General features: G+C 41.1%; 1 protein-coding gene across 2 annotated transcripts; it reads right to left on the bottom strand.

Annotated features, from left to right (window-relative positions):
• Nucleotides 1–6,041: 6,041 nt before the first annotated feature.
• Nucleotides 6,042–10,122, bottom strand: LOC133344059 (uncharacterized). Of its 2 annotated transcripts, XR_009755307.1 has the most exons (3): nucleotides 9,915–10,122; nucleotides 7,882–9,728; nucleotides 6,042–7,181 (listed from the first exon to the last, which is right to left on the bottom strand). XR_009755307.1 is itself a non-coding variant. In XM_061554005.1 (2 exons), exons 1-2 carry the CDS (start codon nucleotides 10,078–10,080, stop codon nucleotides 9,001–9,003), a joined length of 894 nt encoding a protein of 297 aa, XP_061409989.1. In that variant the 5' UTR covers nucleotides 10,081–10,122; the 3' UTR covers nucleotides 6,042–9,000. The 2 variants fall into 2 exon arrangements, 1 of the variants encoding a protein (XP_061409989.1); XM_061554005.1 differs by having other exon boundaries at nucleotides 6,042–9,728.
• Nucleotides 10,123–18,534: the final 8,412 nt, after the last annotated feature.

Below are 18,534 nucleotides of genomic sequence, written 5' to 3'. Positions count from 1 at the left end.
GCAAAAAGGTGATAATGGGGCTTTAAATGATTGAAGTCAGTTTTATCATCAATTTCGAATGGAATAATTATTGAGGCTTCAATCGACATGCGAAGGTCCTTAAATCATTGGAAGATCCAAAGAGATCTACAATATATCAAGGAAAATAAACATATCGTCTACAATGAACCGACAGAACAGCAACATATCAATCCGTCCAGACTGTAATTGAGTGAGAGTGAACTTCCAGAGGTAGGGTCATGCACACGAATTCCTGTGGTTACATGAACGCAACAATTTAAATTCCTTTAAAGACAATAATGTTGCACCGAGCTTTGCCTACTCAAGCTGATGCACATTCACGAAATAGCAAAGAAGAAAGTCATTTCCACGAATATAACATTGTGAGCGGTGTTTAAAATGAAGATGAATTTCTTGGCCCTCTTAATTACCTTCGGACGGTATAATGCAGCGGTCATTACGGTAATTGAAGATGGTGACAATATTAAATCCCCCAGCCGCAGAGGAAGTCTTATCCATAATCGAGGTTGTTTAATGTTCGTGGATTTGACCATCGGTAACTCGCTGTGTTTATTTTTTAAAACCTCAACTCAATAAAATGCTTGCACTGATTGTGCGCCATGAATAATACGTCGCTCAAGCAATACCACCCATTAACCACGTGCTTTAATCCCTCAAGATTGTGGAATATTTCCCAGGCAATAATGTTGTGGAATTTATAATATATTTTTTGCATGCAAACTAGCATGATATTAAAAAATAATTGCATTTCGGCTGTTTAACATGCAATACATATTACAATAATTGTCATTGACAATACGGAAGTTTTTGCTTTTGTAAGTTTAGTAACCCTTCAATGCACGCTCATATGAAGTCAAGACTTGAATGCCAACTGAAGTTATGTGAAAAGCAATTACCCAGAGGTTTTGCATACATGCATACATAATGTAACAATGCATTTACATTTCCTGATAACATTAAATTATGATTTTGTGTGCAGCACACCATGTGTGGCACTGCTGATTGAAGATATGGCAAATCAGCCCGAGGTCTTCACTGGAAAAGAAACTAATTGTCACAATGGGGTTTTCACCGAGTGAAATACATAAAAATCACTCTACTGAATTAGCGCTTTACATTTATGTAAATTGAAATACCACAAACTATGGATGTGTTCCAGTTTTTCAGATGTATGCAAAATATCCAAAATCATACATTTCAGATCGTCCGATGTTTTTCTTTTGATTCGGATTGATCTTAATGTGTTAACACACGTGAAATCCCCACCTACAGTACATATACCGATACGAAAATATGAAACTGTAAAACTAAAATCCGAAATGTTCCCTTAATCATTCGTTTTGATCTAAAACTCGTCTTTTGCAACAAGCCTTCACAATCATTGTCATAAGTTGGTCAAGCACAGGATCCTCATGTGGCTGCATGTCTCTAGCATGACCTTGTTTAAATAGGGGGGGGGGGGGGGGGTATAACAAAAATCATAGGGGCCATACAAAGTCAATGTTAAATAATCTTAAACAAATGTTTAAACGGAGTGCGTAAATGTATAATCTGATTTTGCCCATCGTGCATTCAGCTCCCGATCTCACCGTGTGTATGAGGGAAGGCTGCGGCGCTCATCGCCACCCTAAACCGCATCCACTGCACACACCGTGGCAGATGCCAATACCTGATGCGCAAATGGAAAATTTTACACTCTCCAGTCGTGTACGACTGTGGTTGTACAGAACAGGCCGTGACAACGTAAACCGACGCAATGCCCAATCCACAAATACGAAGGAGAGACATCGAAGCGATACACTCGGCTGGCTCCTGGTGTGGTTATTCTGGCTTCACCACCTGAATGTAAAATTGTAGTTGTTGCTCTGCATCTACATCAGCCATACGAAAGAAGAAAATTGTTAAATATTGTACCAGAGAATTTAGAATGGGGGGGAGGGGTAATTATATGGGGGGGGGGGGTGCTATGTTGCTGTGGTGGCAGTTTGATTCACGCAGTTTAGAAGCTAAGCGCTAAGTGTCATCAGAAGTTCATTACGTGTGAGGAGTTTGTCGAGTTTGCGGTGCTGTCAACACCCGCAGGTGCTTTGAGGAAATGCGTTATTCGCCACGAGGCTGATATGCAGAGTGACTTAAGTGCTCCGAATTCCCTGTAGCTCATTTGAATACAGCTGGCACAGGGAATCCGCACCCCAGGCCAGTAAGTCAAACATTGACAGGCGCTGCTAATGGAGAACTCCCGCAAGAGGTCACTTCAGGACCCATTTCCACGGGTTGGATAATAAACCGCACAGAAATTTAACACTCTACACCGCCGGGATATTATAAACCGCCTTCTGAGTGTGTTTTTTGTTGTTGAAATAATCGAAAAGCTTCGCGTGGCCTTGAAGAACACGGTGTTTATTTGAAACGTGCGGCGCTTCCGTGAAAACAATGCTCTTCACCCGATGTGTCATCCTCTTCGCAGTGGACAATTATTTAGCACCCGTGCCCGGCTTTGCTTATTCAAGTGTATGGCGCAGCAAGTCAAGCAGCACTCACCACTGGACTGAAGCGCTGACCTCACCATCCATGTCCGCCGAAATCAAAACCTCTACGTCGTCGTGACGACACTTGACATTGTGGTCGCTGTGACTTGCGCCCAGCACTTGTACAGCTTGGACTCAAAAAACACGTGGCACCCATCAAAACGGCATCACAATTCGGCAGCTCTCGTGCGCCTCCGATTGGCACGGTTGGCTACGTACGGTGCGAAAGAAGTTTAGCAGGCATGCGTGGGTACATATACACGTGTGTGCCTCGTGCATTCACGTACGTTCGTGTGTGATATAATTTAACACCGGGCACAGAAATTATCATTATCAGCCGTGATCTATACACCAGTTTGACGAAGACCTTCCCAAGTCGTCACCATCCTTTCACGGTGTTGATGTGCAACAAGTGCATGAAAGTTACTTCGTCGTTCCATTTCCGCGAACACGATCCGTTCGGGCACGTTCCCCTCCATTAGCTGCAACTCCGTTGTTAGTCTCGACCACCGCGAATACTCCCTTCTCGCGACACAATCCTGCCCGGGTAAACTTGATTTCTGTTGGCAGTCCAACACGACGTCTCGTTGCATATGTTCTGAATATTCGTGTGTTCGTCTTCCTGTCCCTCAATGTAATTCAAAGCACGTATTCCTTCGTGTTTATTTGCACACTTTTAACATCTTTTTTCTTTGGCAGTGTCCATTGTTTTTATGATCTGCATTATATAGAGGTCAACATACACAGATTGAAAAGCTCCTAATTGGACATCATACTGCTGTGAGGAGCTATGATTTGAGTCGCTACTATTTCACACACCACCCCTTTCATCACTAAATCTACCATACGTTTAATCTTTCTTCATCGTTTTACCTTATTTAATCTGCGTCTTGTATTACACTCCCCGTATTTTCAATATTGTCTTATTTTCGTGTTGAATTCTTGTTTAAACTGTATTTCAGGCCTACAAATAATCTTTTGTAATGGAAAACAGGTCTCCAGGGATAAAAATAGACGGCTGTCATCTTGCTCCTTTATCTCCAAGGAATATGTGCTCGGTGTCATTTAACGACGAAGCTCTGCAAATTCTACAAGATCTAAACCAACAAAACAGAGGGAATTTGACCCAAGCAAACATGAAGGAGACTCAATACGCCTTGAGCATCCACCAATAATAAACTAGATTGTTTCGATTCAACTTTGATAAAAAAAATTAGCTGTTGATGTTGCGAACATAGAGATAAAACCGACAACTTACAGCAATCTTGTGAAGAAGAGCACCGTCACTCTACAGACATGAAGGAACAGGCATGAAGGAACAGATACATCGATTGGAAAGCAGTCGTTGAGAAACCCACCTTAAGCCGTGTGGCGGTTCTGTGAGTTATTTCAAGCCATTCTGGAGTTCGCCAGTGTTGTGTTGAAGAATACGATCACTGACGCAATGTGAATTTACTCTCAGATGATTAATAAACAACTTAATTGTATACCGAATAAGCAGTGAATTTGCTGCAAACTGGATATAAAAAATGTCTGAAAATATGGCAAATGAAAGATATCATAGGGGCCGTCCATAAATGACGTCACGCGATTTTGGACGATTTTTGACCCCCCCCCCCTTCATCACACGGCGTCACAAAAAGTCAGACCCCCCTCAAATATGACGTCACAAAGCTCTGCCCCCCCCCCCCCCAAAAAAAGATAATACAGTACATGCTTCAAAACGCTTTAAAATATTGTCATTATAGTGCGTATTTAACGTGGCGCTGCACTCTGATGTTGTAGGAGAAAACATTTATTAAAAAGTCTATTTAATTAAGTAGAACATGTTGTCTATATTTATTTAAAGTTGCGCATTTGGATGTGACGTCACATTTCTCAACCCCCCCCCCCCTCGTCACACATCGTCACAAATGTCTGACCGCCCCCATAGATGCATGACGTCATTTATGGACGGCCCCATAAAACACATTTTCCCTGTTATCATTATTACTATTGACCATCGGCATTAGATTGGCCATGGCTGATGATGACAATAATCATATTTCCCGCGATACGGGTGCATTTGGGCACTTTGTAAATACAACACGTTCCGCAGGGCTAGTGTCGACAAAGTAAAGGCGAAAGTAATGGAATTAAGTAACTTAATTGTTAATGTCATAGGCCCGTGTGCTCGTGTGACAATATGCGGACATATATGAACTCATTAGCACAGTGGAAAATTCCCAACTCTGCTCAATGTGCTAATTGTAGGCATGTATCAGCCAACGAGTGGTGTTTATACACCTCGAGGCAGACATTGTGGCTGGAAGACAACGGACGGAGTGAAGCTGCACCGTGTTCGCACGACACGCGACTGGTGCGGTTAGATTCTTCACACGTGGATAATTAAAACGTCGCCCTGTTGTGAACGTGGCGGAGGTGCAATTTGCTGGTCACATACCCCACCCACCACTGCTCATTATATGCTTACAGGTACAAAGACACGCAAAAAAAGACAACGATCTCTGGTATAGCCTGAACAGACTGTTGGGAGCACGTGCTGTTAAGGGAGCACACATGAATGGCAGGCATTGGCACACGAGAGCGTAGGTGGCCAGCATCACGCCCGACCGCCTTTGTATCCCATTTGGAGAGGTTTACACATTGCACGAGGTACTCATTTGAGGTTGAGTCGGCTTTGGCAAGGCACAGGATCGGTTCAGATAATCGTCACCGGTGTTGGCCACGAGCGAGGAATCGGTCTCGGGTCGCCAGGTTCGCAGTGCGCTAACCGTTACCCTACCACTCCCCTCACAGGAGGCATGATGAGCATGCTCTGTAAGAAACAACTCTTTATGCCATTAAACATATTACCAAACTCAATGCACAGGTCTAATGTTTTGTTCAGTTGCTCTTTAAACGCCATATGGAAGAGAGACAGACATTGCGCAGTCGTGTTACTATTGTTACTGTCTGACATGGTACGATATGACAAGAAACGAATAATTCACGGAATCGGAATGCATCTTCCAATAATTGTGTGTGCCAATATGTGAATACAAGCCACCGGTTTACACTGCCATGACAAAGCGGCAGGGACATAGAATACATGCATTAAAACAGCAGCTTGAATGGTACAAATAAAGTAAAACAAAATGTACGGCACAAAACGTGAAGAGAGCACAAATGTTAGTTGTGTCCAATGCGGTTACATTGAGTGGGAATGGCATTGCATCAAATCACGTGGCATGTTTCACACAAGGCAATGGCAAAAATATACTGCAGATTGCAGCCTTTATTTCTGACAATGATCATGCACCGCCGGTTATCTGTATCTACTGGTTATGGCTCTGCCATATTCAATGGAGGTAATATGCTCACAATAATGAATGAACATGGTGGATGGGCTGCGAGTTTGTATCGTGTCACTAAACGGCACTATCGATGTCCGGTATACAAAAGAGCATGTGTTGCAAACTCGAAATGAAGGACGTGGGCAGGTGCTCCAAATCGAGGGCAAACATATTTATTGTGGTAATCTGTAAAATGCAACAGCACGTGTGTCACACGCAGCAATTCTCAACCTAGTCGCCATTAACCACGTTACTGATGTACAAGTCAGGTTACTCAATAGCGGTCTCCTTTAATCCCAGTTCCACTACTGATATATATTTCTCTTTAATCATAACCTCTACACTTCACTATTCGAATATTACTTTAACCCCACGCTGTATGTCTATCTATTACACCCATTATATGTACTGTATGTGTACTGTATATGTACTGTACTTGTCACCATTGTACAACTTACATGTGTTCTATTTTTAATAGCATTGCAAGTAGTCATACTCTGGGTGCATGGGCAGGGTTATAGAATAAACAGTATTAGGGTTAGAGAATTACCAGCATTAATTACAGTACGTCATCCTTTACAGTGGACAGTGCTAAACACCCTCCCATTGAGCATATCACAAACTACAAATTCAAAGCCAAGCTTCAAGACTAGCACATTTTTATAACTATCAAAAACAACCTTTGGGTCCTTTACCTGTAAAATGCAACAGCACGTGTGTCACACACGGCAATCCTCCACCGAGTCGCCATTAACCACGTGACTGGTGTACAGGTCAGGTAACTCGATAATCCTGCCAATCACCTACAGGCCCGACTCAGTATCGCATGCTGGTGTACACACGTGCATTGATGGACTGCACAGCACGTAAGGACCTTCACAAAACCACACTTTACTCCATTGCGGCACGAGGAAATAATTAAAAGAGTGGTCCATTTCTTATGTTCTACACATGCGTGTCTTGTTTCATTATCGCCACACATATTCGAGTATGGTGGATGAGCCCAAATATCTTGAAAGCCCTGTTCACTTCAACAACAGTGGCACGTGAACATGTTTCAGGGTGACGAGTTGTTAACTACCTCGGCTGGTATATCGGAGGTCATAGGTTCAATCTCGACCCTGTCACCTCTTGCATATTTGGAGTTTGCATGTTTTCTTCGTGGTTGTGTCAATTTTTCTCCAGGTCTTCTGGTTTTCCCATACACATTTAGAAACATGCGTTTAAGAATTTGGCTGCTTTAAATGTCCACATGATAAGCCACTTGGATGTGCTATCATTTGTGGCCGGGTCACTTCTGAAAAAGAGTTATATAGCTCAGTGGACCTTACCTGATAAAATCGTATAGTTTTGTTTTAGTTTACGTTTAATGAAATGATGATAATCAATTCACTTCATACAGTTGAAAAAGGTAGATCATGGGTTTATTTTTTGGCAGATAAAAGGGTGGTCTACCTTGCCATAAAAATTACACATTAAAGGTGTGCACCACACTTTACAAGAATATTGGGGCTTAGCACATCATGTGTGCAAGCATGCATATCTTTTGGTGAAAACTATCATGTGTCAATACTGTGGACAACATATTGTAGAACACAGGCTATGGTCCAGCATTCGAGCTGTGGTGTCTGACTTAAGATAACATTCTATTCCTCTGTGCTTCCTGCAAAACGTACATTTGTAGTCAATATGCACCCATTGAAAAAGCAATGTATAGACAGATAGCTTTGGTGCCCAAGATTAAATCTGCACATCCATTCTGTGCCACTTTTTCTGAAGTTTGTTGACTGTTTAACCTATGCAAGTCATTCAGTGGGTGGGAAATCACCCATGGAAATTGCATTTCATATTTTTGGCCAATTATTTTCGTACTGTTTTGTTACGGAAAAAAATATATACATTTATTTAACTGCGCATTAATTATAAGTTCAGTACTATCATAATTTTAATGAGTACACATTAGTGGTGCTACGGTGACAAAATGTTAACTACCTTACCTGGTATACAGGAGGCAGTAGGTTCGATCTCAACCCTTGATGCCTGTATATTTGGAGTTTGCATGCTCTCCCCGTGGTCATGTGTAATTTTCTCTGGGTTCTCCAGTTTTTCCCTCCACATTTTGAAACATGTGTTTAGATTATTTGGCGGATTACACTATATAATACAATTTTTGTTCCTGGGTAGTAAGCATTATTTCCTAATTGCTTATGCCTAAAAAGTATAAAACATGTCTATTATTCTCCACAAACTTTGCTTTAAAGTCCAGGACATTGATATTTTGAAATTTACCTATTTTCAATGAGAAAATGGGCGATATTGTGTCTCTTCGTTCACATAAAGTCAGAAAAAACAACATATTTATCAATATTAACATGCATTTATACTAAACTAATAAAGAAATGACTACAAAAGATTTAGAAGTGAATAATTTTTCAAGATTTACGATTATACTTTAAATCACTTTCACGAATCAGCCCCCAAATGTAGTCTCCCATCATGTTCTTATTATACTGTCCTTGGTAGCAGCGTTCAAAGTCCAGTATATCCTGGTGGAAGCGCTTGCCTTGCTCCTCCGATTACGCTCCCATGTTCTCCTTGAATTTATCAAGATGAGCATCAAGGATATGGACTTTAAGAGATATCCTACAGCCCATTGTGCCGTAGTACTTCACCAGTCTCAACCAGCTCTACGTAGTTTCGACCTTGTGATTTCCCAGGAAGCCACGAACCACTGCGACAAAGCTGTTCCAAGCTGCTTTCTCTTTACTAGTGAGCTTCTTTGGATATTCATTGCACTCCAGGATCTTCTGTATCTGTGGTCCGATGAAGAAACCGGCTTTGACCTTTGCCTCAGACAGCTTAGGGAATAAGTCTTGAAGGTACTTGAAGGCTGCTGACTCCTTATCTACAGCTCTGACAAATTGTTTAATAAGGCCAAATTTGATGTGCAGTGGTGGCATCCGCACCTTCCGGGAGTCCACCAGTGGCTCCCACTTGAGGTTGTTCCTCCCCACAGAAAACTCGGTCCGCTGTCGCCAGACCTGCCTGTGGTAGTGCGCCTTGGTGTCCCTGCTGTCCCAAAGGCAAAGATAGCAGGGAAACTTGGCAAAACCGCCTTAGAGACCCATCAGGAATGCCACCATTTTGAAGTGTTTGATGACCTCCCAGCCGTACTCATCATACTTCAAGGCATCCAGCAAGGTGTTGATGCTGTTGTAATCCTCGTTGAGGTGCACCGAGTGAGCCAGGTGAAGAGACGGGTACTTGTTACAATTATGGAGCAGCACGGCTTTGAGGCTCCTGGATGAGCTGTCAATGAAGAGGCGCCACTCATTCTGGTTACAGGCATTTCCGATTGCCTCGAATAGACTGGTTACATTGTGGTAGAAGTAGAGCCCATTTTGATGGGTGAAGAAGCTGCAAGAAGATTGGTGACACTTCCTCTGATCTGCGACTTGCACGCTTTCATCCAACAAGTTCCACTGCTTAAGCCTAGACGTCAAAAGCTCGGCATTGGACTTGGTGAGACCAAGATCTCTCATCAAGTTGTTGAGGTCTTTTTGGTTGGGGTAGTATGGGTTTCTTTCCTCAGCTCCACCTCTGAAATAGTCATCTGGATCTACAACATATCTCTCGCTCTCTGACTTGCTGCTCTCTTCGCAGTGTGGCACCGGGGCGATGGATGAAGGAAGGTCCAGATACGTGATAGCAGGTGCATTATTGCCAGTCCGACGTTTGAAAGGGTCCACCATGCAGAAGTAGCAGTTGCTTGAGTGGTCAGTGGGTTCCTGCCAAATTCTTGGGATAGCGAACTTCATGGCTCTCTTTTCCCCTCTGTACCATCCTACAAAAATACATTTATTTCACCCATGACTAATGTGTAAGCAATTCTCACAACATTTTTCATATACGATATCATGTTTTCAATAACATTGAAAACTGTAAAACATTTTATTAAAAACTTTTACAATTAAATTTTTTAAAACAAATTTTATAACATTAAATTCAAAGCAACAATTGTCAATCTTACCTTCCAGAGTTTTGTTTGCATTTCTCACAGGTGAAATGAGGTGCCCAGGGTTTGTCTGGATCCCCAACAGGCATGTGGAAATATGCCTTGTAGGCCTCACACATCTTAGAAGATGCTTCCACGGAGTACTTTTTCGCTCTTGTCTTGATAAATTGGCCGCAGACATAGCAAAATGCGTCTGCCGGATGCTTGCAGCCTCTTGATGCCATCTCAGAAAAATGCAACTAAACTGAACTGGTGGGCTTAAGGCCCCTGTATTTATACCACTATTTATATTACTGTTCTAGAATGTTCTAGAAGTTACTCCAAGTTTACTCAGCACTGAATCTATCTGGAATGTTCTGGAAAATAGGTAAATTTCACAATATCTTTGACTTGGTCACAAAAGCAAAGTTTGTGGGGAATAATAGCCATTTTTTGTACTTTTGAGGCATAAGCAATTAGTAAATAACACTTACTACCCAGGAACAATAAATAAATATATGTTACACAGGGTTACACATTCCCGCACGTCAAGCCACTTCATTGGCCAGGTTGCTTCTGAAAAAGAGCTATATAGTTCAGTGGGCCTTACTTAGTAAAATAAAAAAAAATAGTTTGCAAAACTTTTCTAATATCCTTCAGAAGGAAACACGTGCATTATTGCATAGCCACAGGGGCATGGCTATGCTTTTAAATTAATTTATTAACAAAGCATGCAACATCACAGAATGCAATTAATGTTGTGGACAGTGACACGATAACTCGATTGGATTTATTTCACATTGAGATAAACCCAGGAATTGAATGAAACTATACCTACATTAGCCAAATTAATCTGACTAGGTCGTGGTGCCCTTGGTAGGTGTGCTAACATGTGGCCTTAGCTTAAACTTTCTCGGTGACAATTATACACATACAACTTTGTGTGCTGCGGATATACATATTAGCACACAGTACTCTCATCAGCATGCTTCACTCACAATAAAGAGGTGTATTGTTGTAACCTAACTCAAGTAGGTTGACAACTTGGATTGGCGCGGTTGGCTACCTACGGTGCCAAAGAAGTTCAAAATACATACATTTCATCATTTAACTTACTACGAATAAGTAAGTCCGAACACCACTTTCTTCATGCACTCTTATGAGTTTTGTCCAATACATATGCGAACTGATCATGCAGAGTAAGTTCTTGTGAGAAAAAACAACAACGGTGATTTAAGTCTTTTGCAAAATTGTCCCAGACTCAATTATGGATCCCAAACATCTGATGATAGCTGATTCCAGGTCGTCGGGCTGGAGACCCAGACACGGCGCTGGCCGTATCGCACAATGTGTGTGGGTACAGCAGGAGCAGATCGTTGATGACGTCAACTGGGGTCCATTGAGGCTGATACTGCACACTTCTCAGCAAGATAAGATGGAGCGGATTGGTGCAGACACGTGTCGGTGAGTAGGTATAGTTTGCAAAGAATCATGTGTAACTTGTCTCTTATCGAGGTCACGATCAGATTGAATTTCGACTTCCGAACAATCAGGAGAGCCGCAGCATTTAAGGCTAACCGACGAGGACTGGAATGGATGCAGACAATGATTGTCTCTTAAAATGTCAGGATGATCGGTGACTGGCTGCAATGGACAGGTGATGGAGGGAATTCTTAAAGGTGCGAGGGGAAGAGGAAGACCGCGATCTGAGTGGACGTGAAACACGAAACACTGGACGAGATGGAAGCGGTCTTAGTTGAAGGATGCAACGACACAGAAACAAGTCGGGAGACCACTGCAAGGAGATTTCGGGGATGGAATCGGTCATGGCCCAACGGCCCAAAATACCAAGGGACTAGATGAAGAATTGCAGTTTTGAAAAAGTTGACATTAACTCATTAATATTCTATAATTATAATGCACCCTTAATGAAAATGTATTTGGGTAATGTAATTGGTTCCTCGCTGTATACTACCCTCGTGTATTTGCAAAATGGTTCATTTTATATTTGAGAACCCTACGTGCCAACGTTACATTTTGATTATAACCAATTTAAATATTTATATTGCATCTGTTACTACTCACCAAATTGTATTAAGGATGAAAATATTTAAATAAAATTTCTAAAATATTACATTAGATTCTTGTTTTCCTGATTTAAAATCTACATTTGCGGTCAACGAGAAAACATTTACCTATGACTGATTGTGGTATTTCCAATAATAAACATTATATTTTGTAAAACATTCAATGCCTCTTTTTCGCTTCATACACCATGTGTTAAAGCCATACAAATTCAATTCCAACAAGAGGTTTTGTTCATACATTTTAATTATTTCATTTTTTTCTCATCGGTCTTTTGCAAAAATATTTTTGCTAGAAGTAAATTACCTAATGACATTAAATATAAATAGGTTTGGAGACAATCTACTAAGTAAGCCAATAGTCCCATGCTAATCTAAATTATTGTGGAAATTATGAAAACATATTTTTTGTAAAATGATATTTGGGGGAGAGATATTAAAAAAATTCGAGATAATACCCCGCTATAAATAGAAACATTCAGGCATTTAATGTTAATCAACATCATATTCCTTATCCACAAGAATGCATAGTAGTCGTAACAAATATAATGCAAATAACGTAAATGCTGCTCAACACAATTTATTTGAGGAAGCACTGAAGAAAGCCCACTTTAAATCCTTACTTCACTTACATTTTAGAACTTGCCAATTTTCACAAATATTTAAGCAAAGAAAGATCACAGAGCAATAGTGTTAGAGAGTGAGATCACACTACACAATGACCAAGTGGAAATGTCTCATTACAAGCCCACACACAGACATAGCTATGTGCATTACAAGACTAAACTAAACAATTTAAACATTTTATTACTATTTTTATTTTACCAGGTAAGGTCCACTGGGCTATATGGCTCTTTTCCAGAAGCGACCTGTCCACAAATGATAGCTCAACGAAGTGGCTAATCAAGTGGACATTTATAGTGGCTAAATACTCTAAATGCATGTTTTGAAATGTGGAGAGAAAAACCGGAGGACCTGGAGACAAATCCCGTGACCAAGGTTAAACACGCAAACTCAAAATATACAGACGTCAGGGTCTGGATCCAACCCACGACCTCCTGTATACCAAGCGAGGTTGTTAACATCGCGCCACCGCAGCATGCACATGTCCCATGGACGCAGAACACTGCAGGAGCACTACTTTTCCTTATTCACTGAAGTTATCTTCTGACTGCATGGAAGGGTGCTTGAACTGTCAACCAAAAGCCATCTGGTGCACAGACCGTAAAATTATTCCTGGGGTGTTTTTTGAAAAAGAAAAAATCCTGCAAAAAAACAAATGTCCTTCAACATAATGAGCCACATTTTTAAATCGTGATGATCCAAGTCACACAAGTTTGATTTCTAAAGCAAGTGGTTTTAATTTAATTCCTGGCATATCAATATTTTTCTGGAATGTTTACCCGAGTGTTTTGAACTTCGATGTTTTTATTACAATTTTTTTCAATGGCTAATACCTATTAATGTTGTTGGGTTTATAGTTAAACATATTTTTACTTTTTTTTAATTCACGCAAATCTAAAGCCAATTATTTACTAAAATATGTAAGAAAAGCATTTTTATTTTAACAGGTAAAGCCTACTGAGCCAAAGATCTATTTTTCAAAAGCGACCTGGCCATTAGTTATAACTCAATGAATTGGCTTATCAAGTGGAAATTTATATCAGCCAAATACGCTAAACACATGTTTCTAAATGTGGAGAGACAAACGCGACCACGGGGAGAGAGACACGCAAACTTTAAATATACAGCAGGCATCAGGGTCAAAAGATGGAAGGAACCACAGCTTTAACGTAAACTACTTAATGAGATCTCTCCTTATAAAACGCAACGATTGCATTGCAACAAAATGTTCAAAATTACAGCACTGATCCGGGCAACCCTAGGGGCAGCTGTGGTTTTGTGGAGAATTCTGCACATGCGCTGGATGTCTGCTCTGTCTGTGATGGACACATATATGTAAGTCCTTGGGTATATATGGGTTTTGTATTCGTATATGGATCTCTATGTGAGTCTATGAGTCCCTGTTTGAATCTATGGGTCCGTGTTTGGGTCTATGGATCTCTATGTGAGTCTAAGGGTCTCTGTGTGAATCCTGTATATGTACCATTGGAAAATGTTATCGTTTCTTAACGACTCGCGTTCTACCAACAGCGTCTCCTTGATCTATCTCTGCGGTGTGATCCGGACATCTATAAAAACGAGCTTCATAGCTCATCGGATTTCTCCAGGATAAATACATATTCTGATCTCTATGGCTACCATTCTACTACGAGTCCTGTCAATTGGCTAGTATGCCTTCCAGTGATGTGTTTTGCCCAACACATACAATTTTGTTTAAGTCAACATGATGTTGCTGGATGCACCTGTATTCAAAGCCAGAAGATAAAATCGTATTTGTGGTTGTCATTGGTCTTTGGTAGTGCTATGATTACCAAGTATCGCACCCTTTTCCTGTGAGTACCATTGGCCTAATAGAGGCTCATCTGCCTTCAGTAGCTATTGTGCTGTAGTAGCAGTCCCAGCAGTTTATATACCCTACAATGAGAAGGAAAGATTTGATTTCAGGTCACACGCTTCACCACGTGGAAAGTAAACGTAACAGGTTCGGGTGCAGCCCTGCAATTACTTGCTCACACCACTGCTGATGGAAAGACCTCCACTGGAAGCAATAAGAGTGCCTCGTGATGGTAATTGCTTTAATTATACACGCTGGCCAGACGTTTTGGAAGAGGTGGGAGTAACCACACTTTAACTAACCACATGCCACCTACCGATCGACGAACCGTGGTGTACGCATTTATTCCGCTGGGTCAACAGGGGACAGGTGACTTAATAGACTTGCCCATTGCATCAACTGCCACGGCCCGATTACCCGAAGAACGAAATTAATGAATGGAACGTTCAATTGCAAGACTAGTGGCGGCTATTACAGCACGTACAACATTTGTGAGAATATTTTTTTACAAATAACTTTACAAACCTGCTGAAACAATCCATTTGAGCCACAAATGCGATGTCAAACGGTATTTCCAGCTTAGGAAAATAAACATTTCCTTACCAGTAGATGGGTTGAAATGTATATATGAACACGTGGACTGTGTAGGGTAAGTATCCCTGCACTTCCCCGACACACTCGTGAATGTGTCTCTGGACAGAATAAATATAATGCAACATCTAAATTAAATGCTAGTTGACAGTTTTATGTAACATAAGCATAACTAATTTCCCAGAAATATAAAAAAAAATCACATTTGCTGTAGATGTGATAGAAACATGTGTTAATAAAACACAATTTATTACTCGCACAATAAACATTCTGAACACAACAAATATAAATATCTGATCAAGGTCATTTTGGGCAAAGCCAGCATCTTGGTGGTGGCTCTTTAAAAAAAGGCTATGCCCCTTCTTATGCCAGTGAAACAATGTGTTTGGAACACTGGGAAAATTAACATCCTTACACGACCCCCCGGACAATTTAATGCATACTGCTCTAATAATATCTCATTTTGCACTTAATGCATATTGGGAACTACCAATTGCAAGCTTTACTGCAGATGTGATTTATAACGGGCATGGCGATAAATTACTGGTTTTAAAATTCCTAACGCCAGGTGTGACCAGCAGTGTTAATTGGAGAGTGGCTGTATAACAATGGATTCAATTATATATATTGCTCACACCTGGTGTGTTCGTAGTTTATATAAGGCCAACAACACGTAATTTTGCCTGCTAAAATTAGAATCCCAAGTGCAGCCCTGGATTGTTTGTAGTGATGCGAGCCTTCCAATGTCCTCTCTTCTATTCAATTACCGCACTCGCGACATGAGTTTTGCCGTCAGGTCACCGTGTTTTGTTTGGCACGAGCACACCTGAGCTCTTTGGTTGCATTCACGTTCATGGTAACGTTGGTAACGGGCACGCGTGTGAAAATTGTCTCGCCTTGCACAAAAAGTTCCACTCTGATTATACACGCGGCGAACTTTAGGAGCGAATTGTGTTTTTCCCTCCCCTCTGCTTTGCTCGAGGCTTTTTTTAGCCGCTGCCGCCGCCGCCGCTGCTGCTGCTGCTGTGTAGTGCACAATCAGAAGTCTTGACGCCGTCAATAAGCTTCCAGACAGACACGCGACTGGCAAACAACGGTGAAGTCACCAGGAAGGATTGTGCATCCAGTTGCATCTCTCACGCCAATGCCGAGGCAAAAGGTCCACAATGCTAAGGCAAAACAAAAAAACCCGTAAAAACAAAGTTTTTCACTATAAATCTTTTATATGCGTGGCGGCTAGAGTCCTCTCGTCCTCTGGCTTGAGATGGCTGCCACCTATGGGTCAGATGATTGTCTGCCAGTATTAAGCAATTGGTAATTAAATTTTTTTTTGCCTAAAAAGTGTAAAATTTTGGAAAAAAATTTTCACGAACATTAATTGTCTCGCACAACGAGTCTGTGTGCAAAATGTCAGCTCGATTGGATCACGGGAAGTGGGTTAAAAAACGACCGAAAGATTTGCACGGTCGTAAGCAAGCAAGCAAGCACGCAAGCACGCAAGCAAGCAAGCGAACTTAATATAAAGGATTTAATATCCACCATTGCCGATTGTTTGGCGTGACACATTTTGTGGGTGTGCAACAGCCAACGCTATCAACGACCGACAAGCACGAGGAAACACTTTGCGCGGATATGAACGTGAGAGATGAGTAACGACACTTTAGAATCTGCCTTGCAATGTAGCAGGGCTGCTTAAGATAAGAACTTGCTCGCTTTGAGGGGTAGTTATTTTTTGTGACTTGAATTTTACAGCACCACTCTACTCATTAAAAGACATATAAAACGTTGCGTGGATCATGCTTGCCAGGGCAATATAATCTTGTCCTGCGCTAAATGAGATTCCTCCAGGACCAACTGCAACAAGACAATACTTGCCAAATAAGTAATGCGAATACATGTTTTGAGGATGCACGTGCAAATCATGATGAAATGACAATGACGAAACAATGCGTCGTGTTTTGCACTCCCAATTTAACTCTTTGTCGACCAAAAGGAAAGTTTCCGCGAGTTTCAAGACATTTTCAAGGAGAGCTGGGAGAAACCCACACACAAGTGAGTAACAAGTATAACCCGTAAAAACAAAGTTTTTCACTATAAATCCTTTATATGCGTGGCATCGGGGTGGCTCGAGTCCTCTCGTCCTCTGGCTTGAGATGGCTGCCACCTATGGGTCAGATGATTGTCTGGCAGCATTAAACAATTGGTAGTTAAATATTTAAAAAACATTTCCCTAAACAATGTAAAATTTTGGAATTCTTTTCACGAAAATGCATTGTCACGCACAACGAGTCTGTGTGCAAAATGTCAGCTCGATTGGATCACGGGAAGTGGGTTAAAAAACGACCAAAAGATTTGCACGGTCCTAAGCAAGCAAGCAAGCGAACTTAATATAAAGGATTTAAAAAAGGAAAACCCCTTGCGCACATTGGTCAACAGCACATTCAGTATCCCCTCGTTATTCGCGAGGGATACATTCCGGAGATGCCCGTGAATATCATTTTTTAAGATAATAATATTGGCCTACGAATGACCTAAAATAAATACGTAAATACACTATTAAATGCATTAATCTTCTTGGTTCTTTCGGTAAAGTCACGTAGAAGGGAAGTAATAAAATAATAAAAACAAAACATAATAAAACATAATAAAATATTTTATTAAGTTTTGTTTTTATTATTTTATTACTTCCCTTCTACGTGACTTTACTGAAAGAACCAAGAAGATGAATCCCTGCAGTCACGAAAGCTTTAAATGCATTACATTATGTATATCTCTCATCTCTTATCACTTTCTCATCACTTTATCTAATCACTGTATCTCATCACTTTCTCGGCCATGACTTCCTCTCTCATCAATTTATTTATCTCTTTCTCTCGATGCGGTAGTCGTGTAGCGTTCCAGATGCAATTTGTGGATAGCCAAAATCGTGGATAGCAAGTTCGTAAAGAATGAGGGAATACTGTAAAACAAATATTGCACCGGAGAGGAAGACGCACCCCACACTTGTGTCCAGCGTCAATAAGTTATACAATCCTGGTCACACAGACACACAGCAACTGGATTATAACATAAATAGTCTAATGGCATTTATTCTCTGTAATGACGTGGATGATTAGTATGTGTTCTGCACTGGATTATAAGATGCACCACCAACTTTTGAGGGGGGGAAAGGATGTATTATGATCCTGAGGAAATTGTATGTGTGTGGTATGACGATCTATTTATTTGATTACATATTTTGTCGTAATTTTTTATTGTTCTTTTGTTATGTCACCTAGGGTGCTCAAGATAATGACTGGATAGTGATACAATTAATGGCTGTGGAGTGGCCACCTGTTCTCTGAATAGGCTGTCACCTGCTTCAGTGCCACCAGCGGTGATGTTAGGATTTCATTGCCACCTCCAGACGACATTTTTCTTGTCACAGGCTCAGGAGCCCGTCGGCTCAGCAGGCTGGGATGGCACCAGGTTCCGGGCCTCCCAGGGCAACCCGTTTTTCCTGCCACTCCTTAATGTTCACTGA

This window comes from Lethenteron reissneri, chromosome 19, assembly GCF_015708825.2.
Source record: "Lethenteron reissneri isolate LAM-NWPU_2019-01 chromosome 19, ASM1570882v1, whole genome shotgun sequence".
NCBI classification, from domain to species: domain Eukaryota; kingdom Metazoa; phylum Chordata; class Hyperoartia; order Petromyzontiformes; family Petromyzontidae; genus Lethenteron; species Lethenteron reissneri.
Note: the sequence above shows the minus strand (reverse complement) of the source record. Positions and strands in the feature narration are given on the sequence as shown.